The sequence below is a fragment of the Xiphophorus maculatus genome, chromosome 10, assembly GCF_002775205.1.
Source record: "Xiphophorus maculatus strain JP 163 A chromosome 10, X_maculatus-5.0-male, whole genome shotgun sequence".
In the NCBI taxonomy this organism is placed as follows: domain Eukaryota; kingdom Metazoa; phylum Chordata; class Actinopteri; order Cyprinodontiformes; family Poeciliidae; genus Xiphophorus; species Xiphophorus maculatus.
The window spans coordinates 1,669,057-1,686,778 of NC_036452.1; the positions used below are offsets into that span (position 1 = coordinate 1,669,057).

The following is a 17,722-nucleotide window of genomic DNA, read 5'->3' on the forward strand; positions in this document are numbered from 1 at the left end:
GATTTGGACCTGGTTGTATTCTGTAAATGTAAACAAATAATTTCTGGTGTATTTGTTTAATATAAGCAGCAGTTATGCCTGAAAAATGATCTATAAAATGTAGAAATAATCTTTGAAGAACCAGGAAACAGGCCTAAGTTTACCTTTTGGCTCAGAATTTCAGAAAAACCAAGAGAAAAATCTGTTCATTTTTATTCAGTTGTATATTTTATCTCATATTATCCAAATTACGTATTTAAAATGCAAAGTACATTTATTAGTTTTGAGTGATTGGTCAGCAGAGAAGTATAAAGTTGCATTTGTAAATCCCACAGCGCCATCTGGTGGATGTTGTGGTTCAAACCAGATCCAGTAACCAGGATCCAAATAAGCTCATAGAGTAGAGAGTCAGTTATTGACACCTTGTTACTCAGTAATATTCTGCAGTTTATCTAGGTACAAACCCTTTACATACAATTTGAGCTTTTGTGATGCATTCGGCATTAGATATTATTAAAATAAAGTTTTGTGGGGCGTGCCGTGGTGGCGTAGCGGTCAGCGCGACACACATTTGGAGGCCTTGAGTCCTCGACGCGGCCGTCGCGGGTTCGACTCCTGGACCCGACGACATTTGCCGCATGTCTTCCCCCCTCTGCTTCCCTGTTTCCTGTCAGCCTGCTGTCATATAAGGGACACTAGAGCCACAAAAAGACCCTGGAGGGGTAAAAAAAAAATAAAATAAAGTTTTTTTTGGAGGTTTCTTATTTATCCAGCATGCGTAGTTGTTCCTTCAGATTTTAAATGATTTTAGAAATAAATATGAATGAGGCTGATCCTGCTGTGCAGATGGTTACACCTATTATTACTGAGATATTTACCTAAATAAAAATAATCTCCAAGTACCGGTTCCCTTTAAAAATGCTCTGCAAGTTCTAGATACTAGTTCCAGTTGGATACAAATATGGGAATTTACTGAATAGAAATGTTAAAACATTTATTTACAAACTCTTTAGCTTGCCACAATCACCAATAAATCAATTATCTACATGATGAAATTAAAATGAGCACATTCATTTTCATTTGGACATTTGTTAAAGAGACGCTCCCTTTTAATTTAGTTGAAGATTCGCCATTTTAAGAAACGCTGCAAACATTTGACATCTAGCACAAACTAAACAGCTTGCACTTCCTGCCCCTTTTGCCAATTTTCCTTGTCAAAGCTGGAAGCAATTTTGATTACAGATACTTCCTAATTCATTTTAACTGTTTATTTTTGACATTTAAAATGTATTTCTGGTTCCAGTGTTAAATATTATTTAGACATTAAGTTCTTTGGTCTTTAAATGAGTTTACTTGCATTATTATGCCGTTATTATTAGTTCAAGTTCACGTTTTTTCATTTTTTCAGTCATTTTTTTAACTTTTGAAAGTCGAAATGAAAGGAAAAAAATACACAACAATGAAAAAAATAAAGTAGTACAGGTTAGATAAAAAAAATTGAATTTATTTCAATGACAAGCACACAAAGTGTGGACTGAAACAAAGTGACGATAGAAACAAGTATATTACATCTTCACTTTTTTATACATAAACATCATCAAAAACAAAGCAGCAGAATTTTTTCTGCATATTTTCTAAAACATGTATACATAGTATTTTATAGTATTAAAAATGGTCTCAAAATGACAATATTATCTTTTATCGTAATAATTTCTGAGACGGATTATCGTCCAGTAAAATTTGTTATCATGACAGGCTTAGAAACTCGTGTGATTAAGTTATTTTTCTTCCCAAAAATGAATCTAAATGTGAAGAAATGAATCACAGTCCTGTTCTGGCAGCTTTGAGTGGGAAGCAGAGATTCGCTGCAGCACACAGGAACAGCGGCCATTTTGTCTTCATGAACCAGGCTCACAGTTTGAAAAGTAGATTTTTTTTTAGACATGACTCATGTTTTTCACACATATCTGATGCTTTTTTCCCCCCTCAGTTTCGGTATAAAACCAGAGTTTACAAACAGACCAACCTGGATGAGAAGGCTCTGGCTAAGCTCAGCACCAAGGTATTTCTTCTTCCTCAGTTCTTAATCATGTCTGATAGCAGCTGCCCAGCGGTCTGTAACCTGGCTCTGCATGCAGGCCAGCCAGAAGAAGTTTCTGGAATACGTCCAAACTGGAGCGATGGAGAAAATGGCAAAAGTTCTGGAAAAAGGTCTGGATCCAAATTTTCATGACCCTGACAGCGGAGGTGAGATTCTGATGATTTACTGATAAAATCTGAAAGGTGTAGCATGATCTGTATTCAGAGTTGTTATGAAATGTGAAATATTTTGGATTTTTCTTCCAGAGACGCCGCTGGCGGTGGCGGTGCAGTCCGGCCTGCCGGTGGACGGCGTCCGGCTGCTGGTTCTGGGCGGGACCCACATGGATTTCAGGAGCCGTGACGGCATGACGGCGCTGCACAAAGCTGTGAGAGCTCACAACCATGCCGGACTGCTGGTGAGAACATCGATACACACACACACACACACACACACACACACACCCGCTCACTCAGAACAACCATAACTCCTATGAGCGCAGCAGTTCCACCAGCTGTTTGCTAATTGCTGCTGGCTAGTCTGAAGGAGCTAGGTGCAGAAGAGGAGCTGCGCCTCGAAGGCGGGGCTAGGTCCTCCCAGGCGTTTTGCACAGATGAGTGGTTGCCATGGAGATTACAGGATTTCTCAAACATGAAAGAATCAAAGAAAAAAATCAAACTACTTTATTTGCCTTATTTATTTTTTTTATTTCTTGTCCCGTGAGTTTGTTTGACTCAAGAGATTTGGCTCACGTGACAAAGAGTTTTCTCTTTAGAGAAGCGTCTCATCGTCATCTTCGTCCCTCTGTCCTGTCCTCACCAGGCACTTTTGTCCCTCGGAGCGTCTCCGGACTACAAGGACCGCTGTGGCCTGACCCCGCTGTACCACACTGTGCTGACAGGGGGCGAAACGTCCTGCTGCGAGACGCTGCTGTATTACCGGGCGAAGCTGGGCACCAGGGACGAGAACGGCTGGGATGAGAGCCATCAGGTAGCTCCGTCCAGCCAATCAGCTTCCTGCCTCTGTGTCTCATGTGTTTGTCGCAAAAGTTACCTATTATGCTTTAGGGTAGATCTAAGAGTTTAGGATAGATCTATGGCCTACACAAAGCATGTTTTGCACAAAATCATTCTTAGATAAGATTTTAGTTGTTTTAAGGCCTCCTGTCACTTTAAAGCCAATAAGTTGCTGCTGGCCACGCCCCAACTCAACGTTTACACACGCATGTCAAAATGGCTGCAAACAGATACACAGTTGTACAACCGTATATCTTTGAAAAGCAGAAATGTAGCCTCCTGCGCAACAAGCAAGAATGCAGAAAGTGGTTTCTGGATGGTAAGTAAACAACAAAACTCTTGTCTTTTCCAGCAGCCATTGTCCAGCTGAAGCTTGGCTCTGGTTGCTAGGTAACAGGCAGTGCCTGCTGACTTGTGACGTTGCATTCTGGAGGTTTTTGAAACGGCTCATTTTCCAAACACCAAAAAACATGAACTCATTTCCAAAAACAGCTGTGTTGTTTTTGTTTTTTTTTGGTGCTTGCTCTGTTTAGAAGCAGCAAAAACCCAAATGGAAGAACAGAAACGAGCAAAATGTAAATTTTACACTATAGATTCCTTTTCAGGGTTTGTCTTTTTCTTATATTCAATCAGGTTTATTTGCACATTTCAGCAACAAGGCAGTCCAGCTGAAGTGGATTTTAAATCTTCACAGCAAAAACATCAAAATCTCTTACCAAGTATTTTTGGTCTAGTTTCTAGAGAACATTTGAAATAAGACAAAACTAACTTACAAGTAAAACCAGCTGGCCAAATGTGCTGGAATTCCAGGTTGCTAGGTAACGGGCTGGGCTTGGCTGGGGTTGCTAGGTATCGGTGTAGTTCCTGTGGAATGTGACTCAATGTTAAAAAGGTTTTTGAAATGGCTCATTTTCCACCAGAAAACATGAACTTATTGCCAGAAAATGGCTGGGAGTTTAGTTTTCTTTTTTAAAGCAGTAGAAACCAAAATGGAAAAACAAAAACATGCAAAAAGTGAATTTAGAATATTAGGTCTCTTCTAAACATTTTCCATTAAGTGAAGCGATGCACCGCCATCTGATCTGTGCGTCTCCCACATCCTCACTCGTTTTCATTCTCTCTTCTTCCTCCTCTCTCCATAGCACAGGGATGAAGAGGAATTTGGAATGGAAGAAATCCATAAGGTACCTTTCATTCCTCCATCTCACCGTCCATCCTGTCAGAAAGTCATTGACGTTCTGATCATCCACATGAGCAGAAGTGTTTCCGTTCTCCTGCTTCAGCCCGGCGCGGCTCCTGCTGACGGAAATATTTCTGCTAAATTATCCACAAACCTTTAATTTTGTCACATTTGTTTCGTTACAACCACAGACTTTAGGTGCCAGACCAACACAAAGGAAGGACTCAGTATCTGTGAAGTAGGAGGAAATGTTTTCTAGAAAATGTGGCGTGCATTTATGGAACGTCTCGGGTTCGGTTTGCTCGTCTGCAGACTCAGAAACTCAAGTTTAGCAAGTGAACAGTCATTTTCAAGCCTTTTCCACAAACTGCTAGTTGGATTTGGTTTAGACTTTGACTAGGCTGTCAAACCTAAAGAATCTGCTTTGATCTAATCCAGGGATGTCCAAAGTGTGGCCCGGGGGCCATTTGCGGCCCTTGGAGTAGTTTCTTGTGGCCCCTGGACACAGCTTAGGAATGGGTTAAATGGTTCTGCAGCCATTAGAAAAAACATTTCAGTCAGTCGTCATGTTTTTGTTTGGCCTCCAAGTTGAATATTTTTTTACATTCTTTTTTTTCCTCACAGTTGTGACTTTTTTGTTATTAAAAATGTTTTTTGTAAATCATGATAGTTTTATAGTTTTATCTGTACTTCATAAATCATGCTGTTCTGGATGTTAGTTGTAAGTTTTTAGGCAGCTGCAGATTAAAATGAGCCTTTCTGGCTGTTTCATATTCACATGATGTGTTTATTAATAAGCATTGTTGCCTTTATGAGGAATAAATAAATCAGAGTTAAATCAGTTTGACCTGATGCAGATGGAGACTTTCTGTGTTTTTCCCTTTGAAATTTGTAATAACTAATTTATACCTAGAACAATTTTGTTTTGATTTTATTTTACATACAGCAACTTTTGCTCAAAAACAGACTTTAAAAAATCAATAATTAAATTGCAGTAAATTCAGTTCCCATTTTGTTTCTGAATAAACGTGAAAATGATTTCCTGACCAAAACGTTAGAGAACTGCAGTGAGTATCTGAGTCGGTGTTTTGTTTTGTTCTGCCACATAAACCATAAGTAAAGTTGCGGGGTGTGAAAAGTTGCGGGGTGTGAAAAGTTGCGGGGTGTGAAAAGTTGCGGGGTGTGAAAAGTTGCGGGGTGTGAAAAGTTGCGGGGTGTGAAAACTTCTGCTGAATTTAAAGGTGCATTTCCTGCTCTGTCTCCGTGTGAAGCCACTGTCACTGTGTTTTATTTTTATTTCATTTTGGCTGCATCTTGCCATATTTTCGTCTTGCTGGAAAATGTGAGAGAACTTTAGAGCAGGGGTGTCCAAAGTGCGGCGCGGGGGCCATTTCAGGCCCTGGGACATTTTTTTTGTGGCCCCAACTGCAGTTTAAGAATGATAGTTCAGGTGGTTGATTTGTGTGAAATTATTACCAAAATAACATTTACAGTAAATAATAGTGCAACAAAAACCAGTTTGTTTTTTACAATACGAATCACATTGAGAAACTTTTAGTTTAGTTTTAATTATTGACGCGTTTTGAAAGGGAATGACTTAAAGTTTCTATAGCTGAGGATAAATTTGGTTGATTGAGCCCAAAACAATATGAAAACTAATTTCATTTCTTTTAATGCAGCAAAATCCTTTTTCTGTTATTTTTTCTTTTGACTGAACAATTTTGGACCAAGTGGCAAAAAGTTTGGACACCCCTGCATGTCCAGCTGCTGATTTTCTGTTTCCTGTTTTGCCAACTAATTTAAATGTAAACGAAGACGTCAGACGTATAATTTACTGGTTATGGCTGCATCTCTTGGGTTCAACCTGTTTTTGTTTGCACTCGTAACACTAACAGTTTGCTCCTATTTCTGACTTTAAAAGGCTTGCCAGAACGGCTTTGCTCAACACTTGGAGCATCTGCTGTTTTATGGAGCGGACACGGCTTCTCAAAACGCCTCAGGGAACACTGCACTTCACATTTCAGCGCTCTACAACAAGGTGAGATTGAAACAAACTGGAGCGGAGACGTTGTGAAAGCGAAGAGCTTTACAGCGTGGATTGTTGTCCGGTTCAGGAAAGCTGCGTCCGGGTTCTGCTGTACCGGGGGGCCAACAAGGAGGCGAAGAACAAACATGGCCAGACTCCTTTTCAGGTAAACGACTTCATCCAGTGAGAGCTGACACTTTATTAGGTACACTGAGCCTCCAGACGGACTTTAATTCTTCATGGCATTAATCCAACAAGCTCTCAGGTTTTATCTTCAGCATCTCTGAAGCTGTTAGTTGTTGCTACAAGACTGAGCTAATTGATGAGCAACCGGCAGGTGTACCTAATAAAGTGGCCAGTGAGTGTGACTTTAATCAGAAAAGGTTTTTTTGATTGGTTTGATTTCTGTTTGCAGGTGGCTGTGATGTCAGGTCACTTTGAACTTGGAGAGATTATTAAAAACCATAAAGACATGGACGTTGGTACGTTTTATTGGTTCAGTTTCCAGTAAAGTTAAATTAAAATCAATAATTTGGGTTATTGAGCCGGAAGTAAGAGAAAAAAGATGCAGGCTCATTTATAAAATCATATTTTCACCATGTTATTCATTCATTTATAAATGTCACAGTTTCAACATGTTTAGTTTATAGCTAATCATTTAGCTGCTAATGAAAAATGTGACATTTACAAATGAATGGTGAAAATATGAACTCTTATTCTGACAGGCTAAATAATCCAAATCATTGGTTTTAATTTTGACTTTACAAAAGCACCAAATAAACTTTCTCACATGTGTTTAGCTACACGGCTCTCCTGGGTCTGCCTGATTTCTAACTCATGTTTCCTCCTGACCTGCTTCACCTGGCGCCTGGTCCGTCGATAAAACCCTCCCCATCATGTGTCACATCATCAGTTCCCTTTTTAGAGTCACCAAAGTTTGTTCCCAGGCGAAAGGAGAGCGTCCACACGCTGCCTCTCCCCTCGCTCCATTCCCACCCGCTGCTGCGCGCCAACAGCGACAACACCGTGACCGGTTCCGACCCGCTGATCCTCCCCGCCAAGGCCGCCACCAACCCGGGGCAGGTACTGACGCCGTTCAGCTGGTCCGCCCGGCCCGTCTGTGTGTCGACTGATGTGGAGCGTCTGTGCAGGGCCAGCGCCGGGCCTCCATCGGGGTCAGGAGCTCCAGCAGCCCCCGGAACCGAACCCGGTCCCCGTCCAGAGGCAGAGGAGGCCAGAGCGATACGGAGGAGCGGCACCGGCAGCCTAGAGGCCGGCAGGGGTAAAGCCTAGAAACTAGAGGAAAAACTAGAAAATAAGAAGTTAAGTGTCTAAAATGTTTTATCTGTATTTTCTTCCTTTGCTACAAATTCACTGAAGGAATGCAGTTTCTGCATTTTAGGAAATACAATGTTCATCTTCTGACTTACAAAGGAAGAATTTAATTATATACTCACAGCTTTATTTCTTTATTGTATATAAATGGTTAAATGAAAAATCTTTAGAATTTGTCCATTTTTTTTATCCGATGAATCAGCAGAATAATTGATTACTAAAACAATCGATAGTTGCATCCCTGGAATAAAGTATGTGGAGATGTTTCCTTCAGGGCTCTGGTTCGGTCCAGTAAACGTTTGTCTGACCCGCAGCGCGGCGCCGGGCGGCGGTCAGATGAAGCGGATGTACAGCGCGGTGCCGGGCCGGGTTTACGTCGCCGTCCGCTCTCACTCCGCCAGCGGAGACAGAGAAATCTCACTTAACAAAGGCGACAAAGTAAAAGGTGAGGAAATAAAAATTCACACATGAGGAAACAGAAGATATAGAGAGAGGATCCTTCAGCCGGTGGAGGATGATTCATCAGCGCAGGGACTTTATAATGATCTCACTGTTTGTCGCTGCATGTCATTAGCAGATTTACAGTAGAAACCATCACAGAAACAATAAGAGCAGAAAGACGGATTTATAAAAGCTTACAGGGGAAGTGATGAGTCTCTGTGCAGGACAGTAAAGCATGATTAGGCCTGTCACAGTAACACATGTTACTGGACCATAAATCATCCCAACAAACAATAATGTTGTTGTTTCGAGACCATTTTCCTGAAATATAATGCTAATAATGGCATAATAATAATAATAATAATAATAATAATAATAATAATACAAGAACACGTTCTCAGAGATCAATAAACTTTAAATTCTAATAAATATTACAACAGGGAGAAATTTTAAATATCCAATACAAACAAACAAAATGAATTATGAAGTCTGTGCTAGTTGAGACCAAACCACCAGACTGAAGACTTTATTATGAAGTTTTTGGTAGAAAGAGAGAAAAACCAAAAAATAATTCTCTAGATTGTTTCTAGTTGCTTTTTGAAAACTCACTTGATTTATTAGTTGCTTTTTTGAAAAAGAAATTGTTAGATTTGTTGCAAGTCGTGTTTTAAATAAAAGTGGTACGAAGGACCTTTAAAGTTTCTGAAAACAGCGACAGTCATTAATTTGGTGCTCCGCCCATCCCCACATTAGGCCACGCCCTCTGTGTATCTGGACTCCACCCACTTTAGTGGAAGCTTTCTAAATTCCTCTGGGGTTTTGCTTTCACAGAGGGATTAGTTACACTTTGATGTGGAAAATCTCCAAAAGCAGAACTTAGACCTCCCAGATTATGAATTAAATCCTCAAACTGCGTGCTGCTGAAACCGCGGCGTTTAAAGAGCCGGGGGCCGAGGAGCAGTCCATCAGACAGCTTTTTAATAGGAGCTTCACTTAAAAATATATATTTGCTCATGATGTTAAAGAGGGAAAGTCTGCTGTTTATGTTTATGCTGTGTTGATTTTTCAGATAAACATCCAACTATTAGATTTCTCTGGAGCTTTTTATGAAACGTCTAAACAGATCATTTGTCTTTAGATTGGACGGTTGGGGTCTGATCAACGTAAACTACATTCTGCCTACATGGACATGTGCTGTAAATGTTTGTCCATGCTTGTATAAACATCAGCATGTTTGTTCCTCAGTGCTGAGTGTGGGAGAGGGGGGCTACTGGGAGGGAACGGCGAGAGGACGCACCGGCTGGTTTCCCTCCGACTGCGTGCAGGAAGTGGCGCCGCCCAGCAGAGAGAAAGGTAAAATCACACAGGATGTGTCTGAACCATCGCTCAGCTTATTGTAAACATAACCTGGAAGGGTTTGATTCATTTAAATCCGAACAATAAAAAACTGTTTACATCTTTTAATAGTTTCCCACTGATAGAAAATTAAGAATATTTTTTTCTGCAAATCAATAATATTCAATGTTAAAAAAAAGAGTTAAATATCTGATACTCATGGAGTCATTTAATGAGCTCATTAAGGAGTCCGCGGATATTTAACGTCTTAAAATGTCTTAAATTCTTTTGTAAACTGTAAGTTGGCCTTAAATATGTTAATCACAGATCTTAAATTTAGTCTTATCAGGACTTTTTATTCATATGTTCTATGTAATTTTTTCCTTTGATGAATTTGACTGGCATCCAATCAAAATATAATTTAAATCAATTATTTGAATGTACAGTTTATATAAATCTTTATTAAAAGACAGAAAATAAAAATTATGATGAAAAATTTAAGATTAAAAAAATGTTTGTTTTTTTCCCCTCTCTTTTTCCCTCCAACTCTCGGAGGCCCCAGAGCGCCCCCTGGCGACCTCCCAGGGGACCACGGCCCCCACTTTGAAAATCACAGTTTTGGATTATCTTGTAGATGATTCTCAATTTTCCACCAGAACCTGAAGTCACAACATTAAATATAAATTAACCAGAAAACATCTCTTGGTCTATTCCAGGACAGAAGCATATTTTATCCCTGATAAGGAAACGTTTTCCCACGCTGAGGACAGTAGTAGGGTGTAAATAAACGTCCGTTAGTTTTTTGATGGGTTACAGAAACATGTGATGGAAGCTGATGGCTTTAATTGGACGTTGGTTTCTTCTGGATGTTTCAGAGACGCGGAGCGAGAAGGCCAAGAGGAAACTTTTCCGTAACGTCACAGTGGGAGCATACGACGGTACCGATGGGCCAAGGTGAGACAACTGGGAGCACTGGGGTGATTCTCACAGAGTCCAGTAGGAGTCCAGTCAGAACATGAACAGGGAAGAACGAAAACACAACAAAGCCGCTTCTCTGGTCGCACCAGGGCTTAATTTCTGCTTCTAAACGATCTGATTGGACGATGGAAAAGACTATTGTTGTGTTCAAGTTGTGCTAAAAGGAGTTAGCCTAGCAGTGAAGCTATGCTAGCCTAAAATAGCATCAGAATGCTAAACATGAAGCATGTAGCTAATGTCAGCGTTCAGATTTCTAAAGAAGCTCTGGAAAGATGAACTTTTTCCAACCTGATGGCTGAAAAACAGATTAGAAGATATAAATATCTCTGGTATTAATCTCATATTTTATGTTTATTCAATAATTTAACAGTAAAAAAAAATTTTAATGAGAATGTTGCTTATTTTGCTGATATATACAGTACAGACCAAAAGTTTGGACACACCTTCTAATTCAATGGGTTTTCTTTATTTTCATGACTATTTATAAGGCAATAAATCCCACTTATTAACCTGACAGGGCAGGTTGACCTATGAAGTGAAAACCATTTCAGGTGACGACCTCTTGAAGCTCATCAAGAAAATGCAGAGTGTGTGCAAAGCAGTAATCACAGCTAAAGGTTGCTACTTTGAAGAAACTAGAATATAAGGGCTATTTTCAGTTGTTTTACACTTTTTTGTTTAGTGCATATTTCCACATGTTATTCATAGTTTTGATGCCTTCAGTGTGAATCTACAATGTCAATAGTCATGAAAATAAAGGAAACTCCGTGAATTAAAAGGTGTGTCCAAACCTTTGGTCTGTACTGTATATTTTTGCTTAAAATGTGATTGATTACATATCCAGCTATTAATTCTGTTAAAATTTTAATCAAGTCTCAGCACTGTAAATCATGTTGCATTAAGTCAGGAAATCTGTTTCTTTATTTCTTTTAACTGTCGAGATTTCAGAGTTTGTCCTGGCTGTGTGGGGAAACATCCTCCATGTTGTTGGTTTTTGGGTTGAAAGCGTCTTCATGCTGACGCTGAACCGCTTTTCTTCTTCTTCTTCTTCTTCTTCTTCTTCTTCTTCTTCTTCTTCTTCTTCTTCTTCTTCTTCTTCTTCTTCTTCTTCTTCTTCTTCTTCTTCTTCTTCTTCTTCTTCTTCTTCTTCTTCTTCTTCTTCTTCTTCTTCTTCTTCTTCTTCTTCTTCTTCTTCTTCTTCTCCTTCTTCTTCTTCTTCTTCTTCTTCTTCTCCTTCTTCTCCTCCGTCTCAACCTGCCTGCTTTCCACCTTCATCTTCTAATCCGATAACGCTTCGTTAGAGGGATTTTCCTGCAGTTGCTGCTGCTTGTTATGAAGCTCTGCGTCTCGTTCAGGAGGAGGACGAACGCGAACATGAAACTGGCAGCGATATACATCATGATGATGATGCTGCTGATGAGTCATGAGGAGGCTGAAGCGTCGGCTCCTCAGGGCCACGGAGAAGGACTCGGCGGTTCCCTTTGTTCCGACACGCCGTCCTTGAGCCGAGGAGTTTCCACTTTCACTTCACTTCCTCTGCGGCTTCTGGTTCAAAGCCTCTGCTGCATGTGGCGCTGCCGTGTAAACAGACTCTAAAAACACATTTTCTGAAAGAACAACCCACTCAAAGACTGTAAACGATACCACAATATACACATTCTGCATTTAAAACCAAAACTCAGAAAGTGGCAGTTTTAGCTTCAGTTTCTGCAAAAGAGAATCTGCTATGAAGAATTTCAGTCTTCCAGTTATCGACGTTGGAAGATTTTTTTAACCTGCAGAATCATCTTTTGCTTCAAATGATCAAACATTCACTCAGGACTGGACAACGAGTCAATAATATATATCATGATAGAAATATACATTGACATCACCTTGTGATCAGTATCAATAGATAATACATCTGATACAATATTCAATAATTTCACTCCGATCCAGAGCCACGCAGCATTCTGGGAGATGTAGGCAGAAAAAAGACTTTAGCCGCTAAACCTCTCACAGCTAGCTAAGCTCGGTGGGTGGAATCAGCTAACTCACTCACTCTCTGGTTACCTAGCAACAACCTGCTGGAGTTTCATGTTTCGCCATCGTGCCTCATAACTGCAAATAAACAAAACGATGTGAAGTGAAAACTGGATAAAACAGGAAACATCACGTTACAAAACTTTGTCGATATTTCACTAACGTCAAAAAAAACACAATTTTGCAATTGTGGTATTTATATTGAAAAAGAAAAGCAATTAAAATTAGACATGATTACGCTTATGCTCACGCAATAAGTCATTCTAAAACTCCTACCACCTCCTGTCGTCTTCTTCATCGTTTCCACCAGTAGAAACATCCTGTTGTTGATCACATGACTCGTGTGATATGAAAAAACTGTTTCCACTGCGGTGATGGATGGATTTCAAAATGGCTGAAGAACCGCCTCATCCTACAGCAAGAATTTGTATTTAAAAAAGGTTTTTTTGAAATTAGCAGGTTCTGTTAAGCAAATTTATTTTTGTAATTCCAATTTTCACTGTTTTATGGTGAAAGTTTGTTGATATTCCGCTAATGCCGAAAAAACACAATTTGCAGCGTTTGAATAAGTTTGCTCAGGCAATAAGTCATTAAAAACATCGGCCTCCTACCACTTCCTGTTGTCTTCTTTGATGTTTCCAGCAGTAGTAGCATCTGGTTGTTGATCATGTGACTTCTGTGATGCAAAAGAAGTGTTTCTGTTTCAGTTTTGCCAGATACACGAACCTCATCCTGGTCCAAAAACTTTATATCGAAAACCTGAGTTTGTTCAAATCAGTCAGTTTCGACAAAACAAATTTATTTTCATAATTCAAATTTACGCAATTTTTTATTCAGTGGAAACGCAGCTAGTGTTTCTGTTTGAAGCAAAGTTGTTGAATTGAAGGTAGATGAGGTCAGATACCAGCTGCGCCGGCCCGCCGGTTCAGCGCCCCATCAGTCCGATGTCGCAGTTCAGCAACACAACCCTCCTCCTCTCTTCATCTTCCCTCGCATCGTCTTCCTCCTGTGAAGTACGCAGCTTTGCAGACTCTCTCTCTCTCTCTCTCTGCCGGGCGAGCTTTCACTGGAAGACAGGGAGGAAGAGGAGGAGAGAGAGAGAGAGGAGGGGGGTACATGGCAATGGGGGGATGCGGAGAGAGAGATTTCTCTCTCTCCCTCTCTTCTTCGTGGCCATCACTGGGCCCCAGAAACAGGAGCGTGTGGTTCATTTACAGGTAGCGGCTGTTTCTCCATTCATTGGCTGGCTATGGATGTGAGGAGAGGACAATGGAGAGAGGGGAGAGGTAGATGCTGCTACTGAGAGGCCGTGCCTTTTTCAAAGCCAGACTAACGCGCTCTGTGTGTGTGTGTGTGTGTGTGTGTGTGTGTGTGTGTGAATCGCTTTGTTTTCCGACTCTCTCCCATGCATGTGCATGTCTGCGCTGGTGGACGCCGTCGCTGCTGCATGTTCGCTCCCGTCTCTTCCTGCTGTGTGTTTTCTGAAGCCTGGCGGCGTGTGTGTGTGTGCGCGTGTGTGTGTGTGTGTGTCAGCTCACATTGATGCATTTCAGTCAGACAGTGTGGGTGTATTTCATTCTCTCTGATTTTGTTCTGATTCACCTAAAATTCTCATTTATTCCCGTTTCTCTCTAAATCTGCAGCTTAAACATCAAAATTTGGATTAATTTGAAATATTAGTCGATTATTTTCCTTCACATTTCCATTCATCTATATATCTATATATCTATCTATCTATCTATCTATCTATATATATCTATTTATCTTCATCTATTTATGTGTCTGTTAAATGAAGGATGTGTTTTCTGTGGGAGTGTCTCACACTGAGTCTCTAACATCTGTCAGCTGCTTTACTTATTGAGCCCCCCTTTCTGCACCGTGTGTGTGGGGGGGGGTGTGTGCGCGTGTGTGTGTGCATTCAGCAGGTGAATGGTTAAAATGCCGTCTTTTCCCCCTCTCTGATTGTGAATCGGAGGGAGGATGACTCAGGAGGGAACGCAATAACTTCAGTTGCGCTTTTTTCCTGACGCTCGAGTTCAGCGGCTGAAAGAATAAAAAACATAAATCCTTTTTTTTTCCGTGTGCGGCGTTCCTTTGATCGTCGGAGCGGGGAGGCATGATGGAGGACAGGGTGAGAGGAAAGGGACGGAGGTGTGAGGAGCAGATGGCTGGAAGGCGGCTGAGCGTTGGCGAAAGCCTCGACGGAGACGGCAGCAGAAACGGCCCTCGGTTGGGGGGAAAGCAGCCGGGCTGTTGAGTGTTAAAGTCGCGTCTTGGTGTCTGGATCTTCTGGACTCGGGATCCAAACTTTCTCTGCGTTCCTCCGCCGGAGCGCCGGGCAGCCGGCAGAGTTTGGTTGTGTTGTTGTTGCTCTGATAGCTCTGGTGGGCGTTTCAGACGCGGAGGCACAATGCAGCAGGACAGACGGAGAACCGAACAGAGGTTTAAAAATACTACATGCAGGAAAAATGAATGAAACTCTGGCATTAAAATGCTGCTGCGTTAAAACGGCAGGAAAATGCGACACAAACCCAACTTTTCACCAGAAGAAAATCAAATTTGTTCCACTTCTGTTTTGTCACCTTCCTAAAATAACTTCTTTTTTTTGCCTAAAGCGATATTTAAATTTTGTTTGGTCCAAAACCTCTTTTGGAAAGAAGGTGGTGATTAATTTTTTAATCACATTAGACTTTTTCAAATGGAAATGTTTCTTAAGACATGAATGCTGTTCCATACATTCAAACATTTGTTTCCTAAAAAGCAGTAATAGATTTATTTCATCACCATTTTATCATTATCACAAAAGCATCACAATATATTGTGACAAAATTTTAAGTTTTACCTACAAAATATTCCTTATTAGCCGCCTTTTGAAGGGACATTTTGATGTGAAGGTCTGTTAGATTTGAAGCAGTTACCTGCAGCAGATTTCAGATTAAACAACCTGCAGGCTGAAGGTGACGGCTGGTCCAAACTAAACCGAACTGAACTAAACCGAAATGAACCGAACTAAACCGAAATGAACTAAACCGAAATGAACCGAACTAAACCGAACTGAACTAAACCAAAATGAACTAAACCGAACTGAACTAAACCGAAATGAACCGAACTAAACCGAAATGAACTAAACCGAAATGAACCGAACTAAACCGAACTGAACTAAACCAAAATGAACTAAACCGAAATGAACTAAACCGAAATGAACCGAAACGAAACTAACTAAACCGAACTGAACTGAACTAAACCGAAATGAACCGAAACGAAACTAACCGAACTGAACCAAACCAAACTAAACCGAACTAAACTAATCCAACAGACTTAAATTCCAAAACCAAAAAACATCAGAGGTTTATGTGAATGTCATCATGGAGGCTTTCTGTGTTCATTTACAGAAAGACAGAGGATTTTTGCAAATGGAGGGTTGGAGGCGGTGCACCACCTGGGATCTTCCTGTGTGCAACATGAATAAAAAACTGAACATCTAAAAGGTTCCTGGTCAGGCACAAAAAACAGTCCAAATCATTTCCCTCCGTTCCAGTTGATCAGTTACCAATCAATACATCAAGTTCAGTTTATTACTCAAAAAGGCTTAAAGGGGAGTATTATTTAAAAATAACTTTATTAATATCTTTCCATCGTGTTTTAATGTTTTTTCTTATCTAAAACTAACCTGAACTGTTGCTCTGATTCTTTCATGCATGTTTGAGAAATCTTTAATCTCCATGGCAACCATAACATAGTTACTTGATTATGCTATAAAAAGTCACAATGTGTCTGGAAAATACATAACACTGCCCCTTTAAGACTTTTTGATAGGAGGTTAGAAAAACATCATTCACCTAAAAAAGCGTAATGACTTTTTTTAGAGCAGAGAGTTGTTCCTCTCTCATGTTAGCCATTAGCTTTAGCCTCTGTGAACAAATTGATCTAATATGGATACAAATGTAGGTTCTTTTCCCCATTAAGTCCGGTCGACCCGGTTCTACTGGAACCAGAACTCCACCATCTGCTCCACCTCCAGCTGCTGTGGTTCTGACCCAAACCAACCTGTTCCCCTCCTGGCCTGTGGGGGCGCTGCACCAAGAACCACTGAAGGAAACGACAGAAAAGCCTCTGAAGACGCTGAGAGCAACTTCCTGTTTCACCAGATGGAAACAAGATGGAGGCGTCAGATTTTAGTGTTGGAGGATTTCTCTTTAGTCTTTGGCTGAAGACCAGGAGCCATTTCTGCTGCTAGCGCTAGGCTAACACGTTAGCTTTGGTTGTATTTACCCAGAATGCCCTGCGCTGTAGTTCACTTCCTGCTTTAAGAGTCCACTTGGCGTTCACATATCAAACAAACCAGAGTTCATTTCAACCGAACCCAGACCAAGGTTTGAAGGACCGGAGTTCGACTTTCTAGGCAAGCGGACTAAACAGGGCTGGTAGGAATGCTAGCTACTTGGCTAATAACTAAAATGGTGCACATGACGATCAGGCCTTCATCCTTCCTCCACACTGAGCCTCTTCATGATTTCTACAAACTTTATCCAGCTTCCTGCTTCCTGCTGGCGATAAAGGAACTGGAAACAATCTGAACCACTGCAGTGATTGTTTCTGCTGGATCCCGGTTCCGTTAATTTGGTTCCATTTTGACTGAGAAACACAGATGAAACTCCGGAGCGCTCTAACCGAGATGGACTGGACCGACATAGAGTCCAGCAGCGAGTCATGATTCGAGTCTTTGTGTGGCCGAGTCGAGTCCGTTCGCCCGGTGCTGCCTCCCAGTCCAGACATGCCGATGGACTAACGCAGGAAGCTCTAATCCAGCCTCACCGCCTGTTTCTCTCCTGCCAACCCGGGTTGGTTTGTGCAGGCGGGGCCGGGATTACAGGCATGTCTGACTTCATCTCCTATATAATTTGAAGTGTCATGTATGACCAGCAGTCGGTGCAGCAGCATCCATGTAGAAGCTGCCGGAGGCGGTGAAAGCAGATGCAACAATTTAGGTGCATTTGGTTGTTTTCCGTGATCAGTGTGAGTGCAGATTTCCCTGATGTGCTCTTCCTCTGGCTCAGTGCTCGTCAGCTGCAGCTGGATCAGTCTGTGATCAGTCTGTGGTGTGGAAACTGCTCTCATTATGATGCTAACTGTACCCCAGCCATCTACCGCTCTGTAAACTAATGCCTCTTTTATGGCCCGCTCAACGAAACCTATCTGTCCGTCGCTGCAGGGGGGTATCATAATGCGACGCAGTGAGAAAAGTCACTGTTTGCATGTTATCTTTGTATTTTGTATGTTTTTCATTAGCATTTTTTAATTTTGCTCTCTTCCTCTGAATGCTCTTTATT

General features: G+C 41.1%; 1 protein-coding gene across 7 annotated transcripts in view; it reads left to right on the forward strand.

Moving 5' to 3' along the window:
* LOC102217931 (SH3 and multiple ankyrin repeat domains protein 1-like) overlaps window positions 1-17,722 on the forward strand; it is a 52,831-nt gene that overhangs the window by 18,081 nt on the left and 17,028 nt on the right. For all 7 annotated transcript variants that reach the window (XR_002753350.1, XR_002753351.1, XR_002753349.1 and 4 more), the window contains exons 4-16: window positions 1,970-2,041; window positions 2,118-2,226; window positions 2,326-2,477; window positions 2,882-3,049; window positions 4,218-4,259; window positions 6,177-6,293; window positions 6,370-6,447; window positions 6,697-6,763; window positions 7,195-7,364; window positions 7,433-7,563; window positions 7,931-8,061; window positions 9,303-9,410; window positions 10,268-10,346. Coding sequence is in view for 4 of the 7 variants with exons in the window: in XM_023340392.1 (XP_023196160.1) it covers window positions 1,970-2,041; window positions 2,118-2,226; window positions 2,326-2,477; window positions 2,882-3,049; window positions 4,218-4,259; window positions 6,177-6,293; window positions 6,370-6,447; window positions 6,697-6,763; window positions 7,195-7,364; window positions 7,433-7,563; window positions 7,931-8,061; window positions 9,303-9,410; window positions 10,268-10,346 (1,424 nt within the window). In the remaining 3 variants the exon portion in view is untranslated. The remainder of the gene's footprint in view (window positions 1-1,969; window positions 2,042-2,117; window positions 2,227-2,325; window positions 2,478-2,881; window positions 3,050-4,217; window positions 4,260-6,176; window positions 6,294-6,369; window positions 6,448-6,696; window positions 6,764-7,194; window positions 7,365-7,432; window positions 7,564-7,930; window positions 8,062-9,302; window positions 9,411-10,267; window positions 10,347-17,722) is intronic.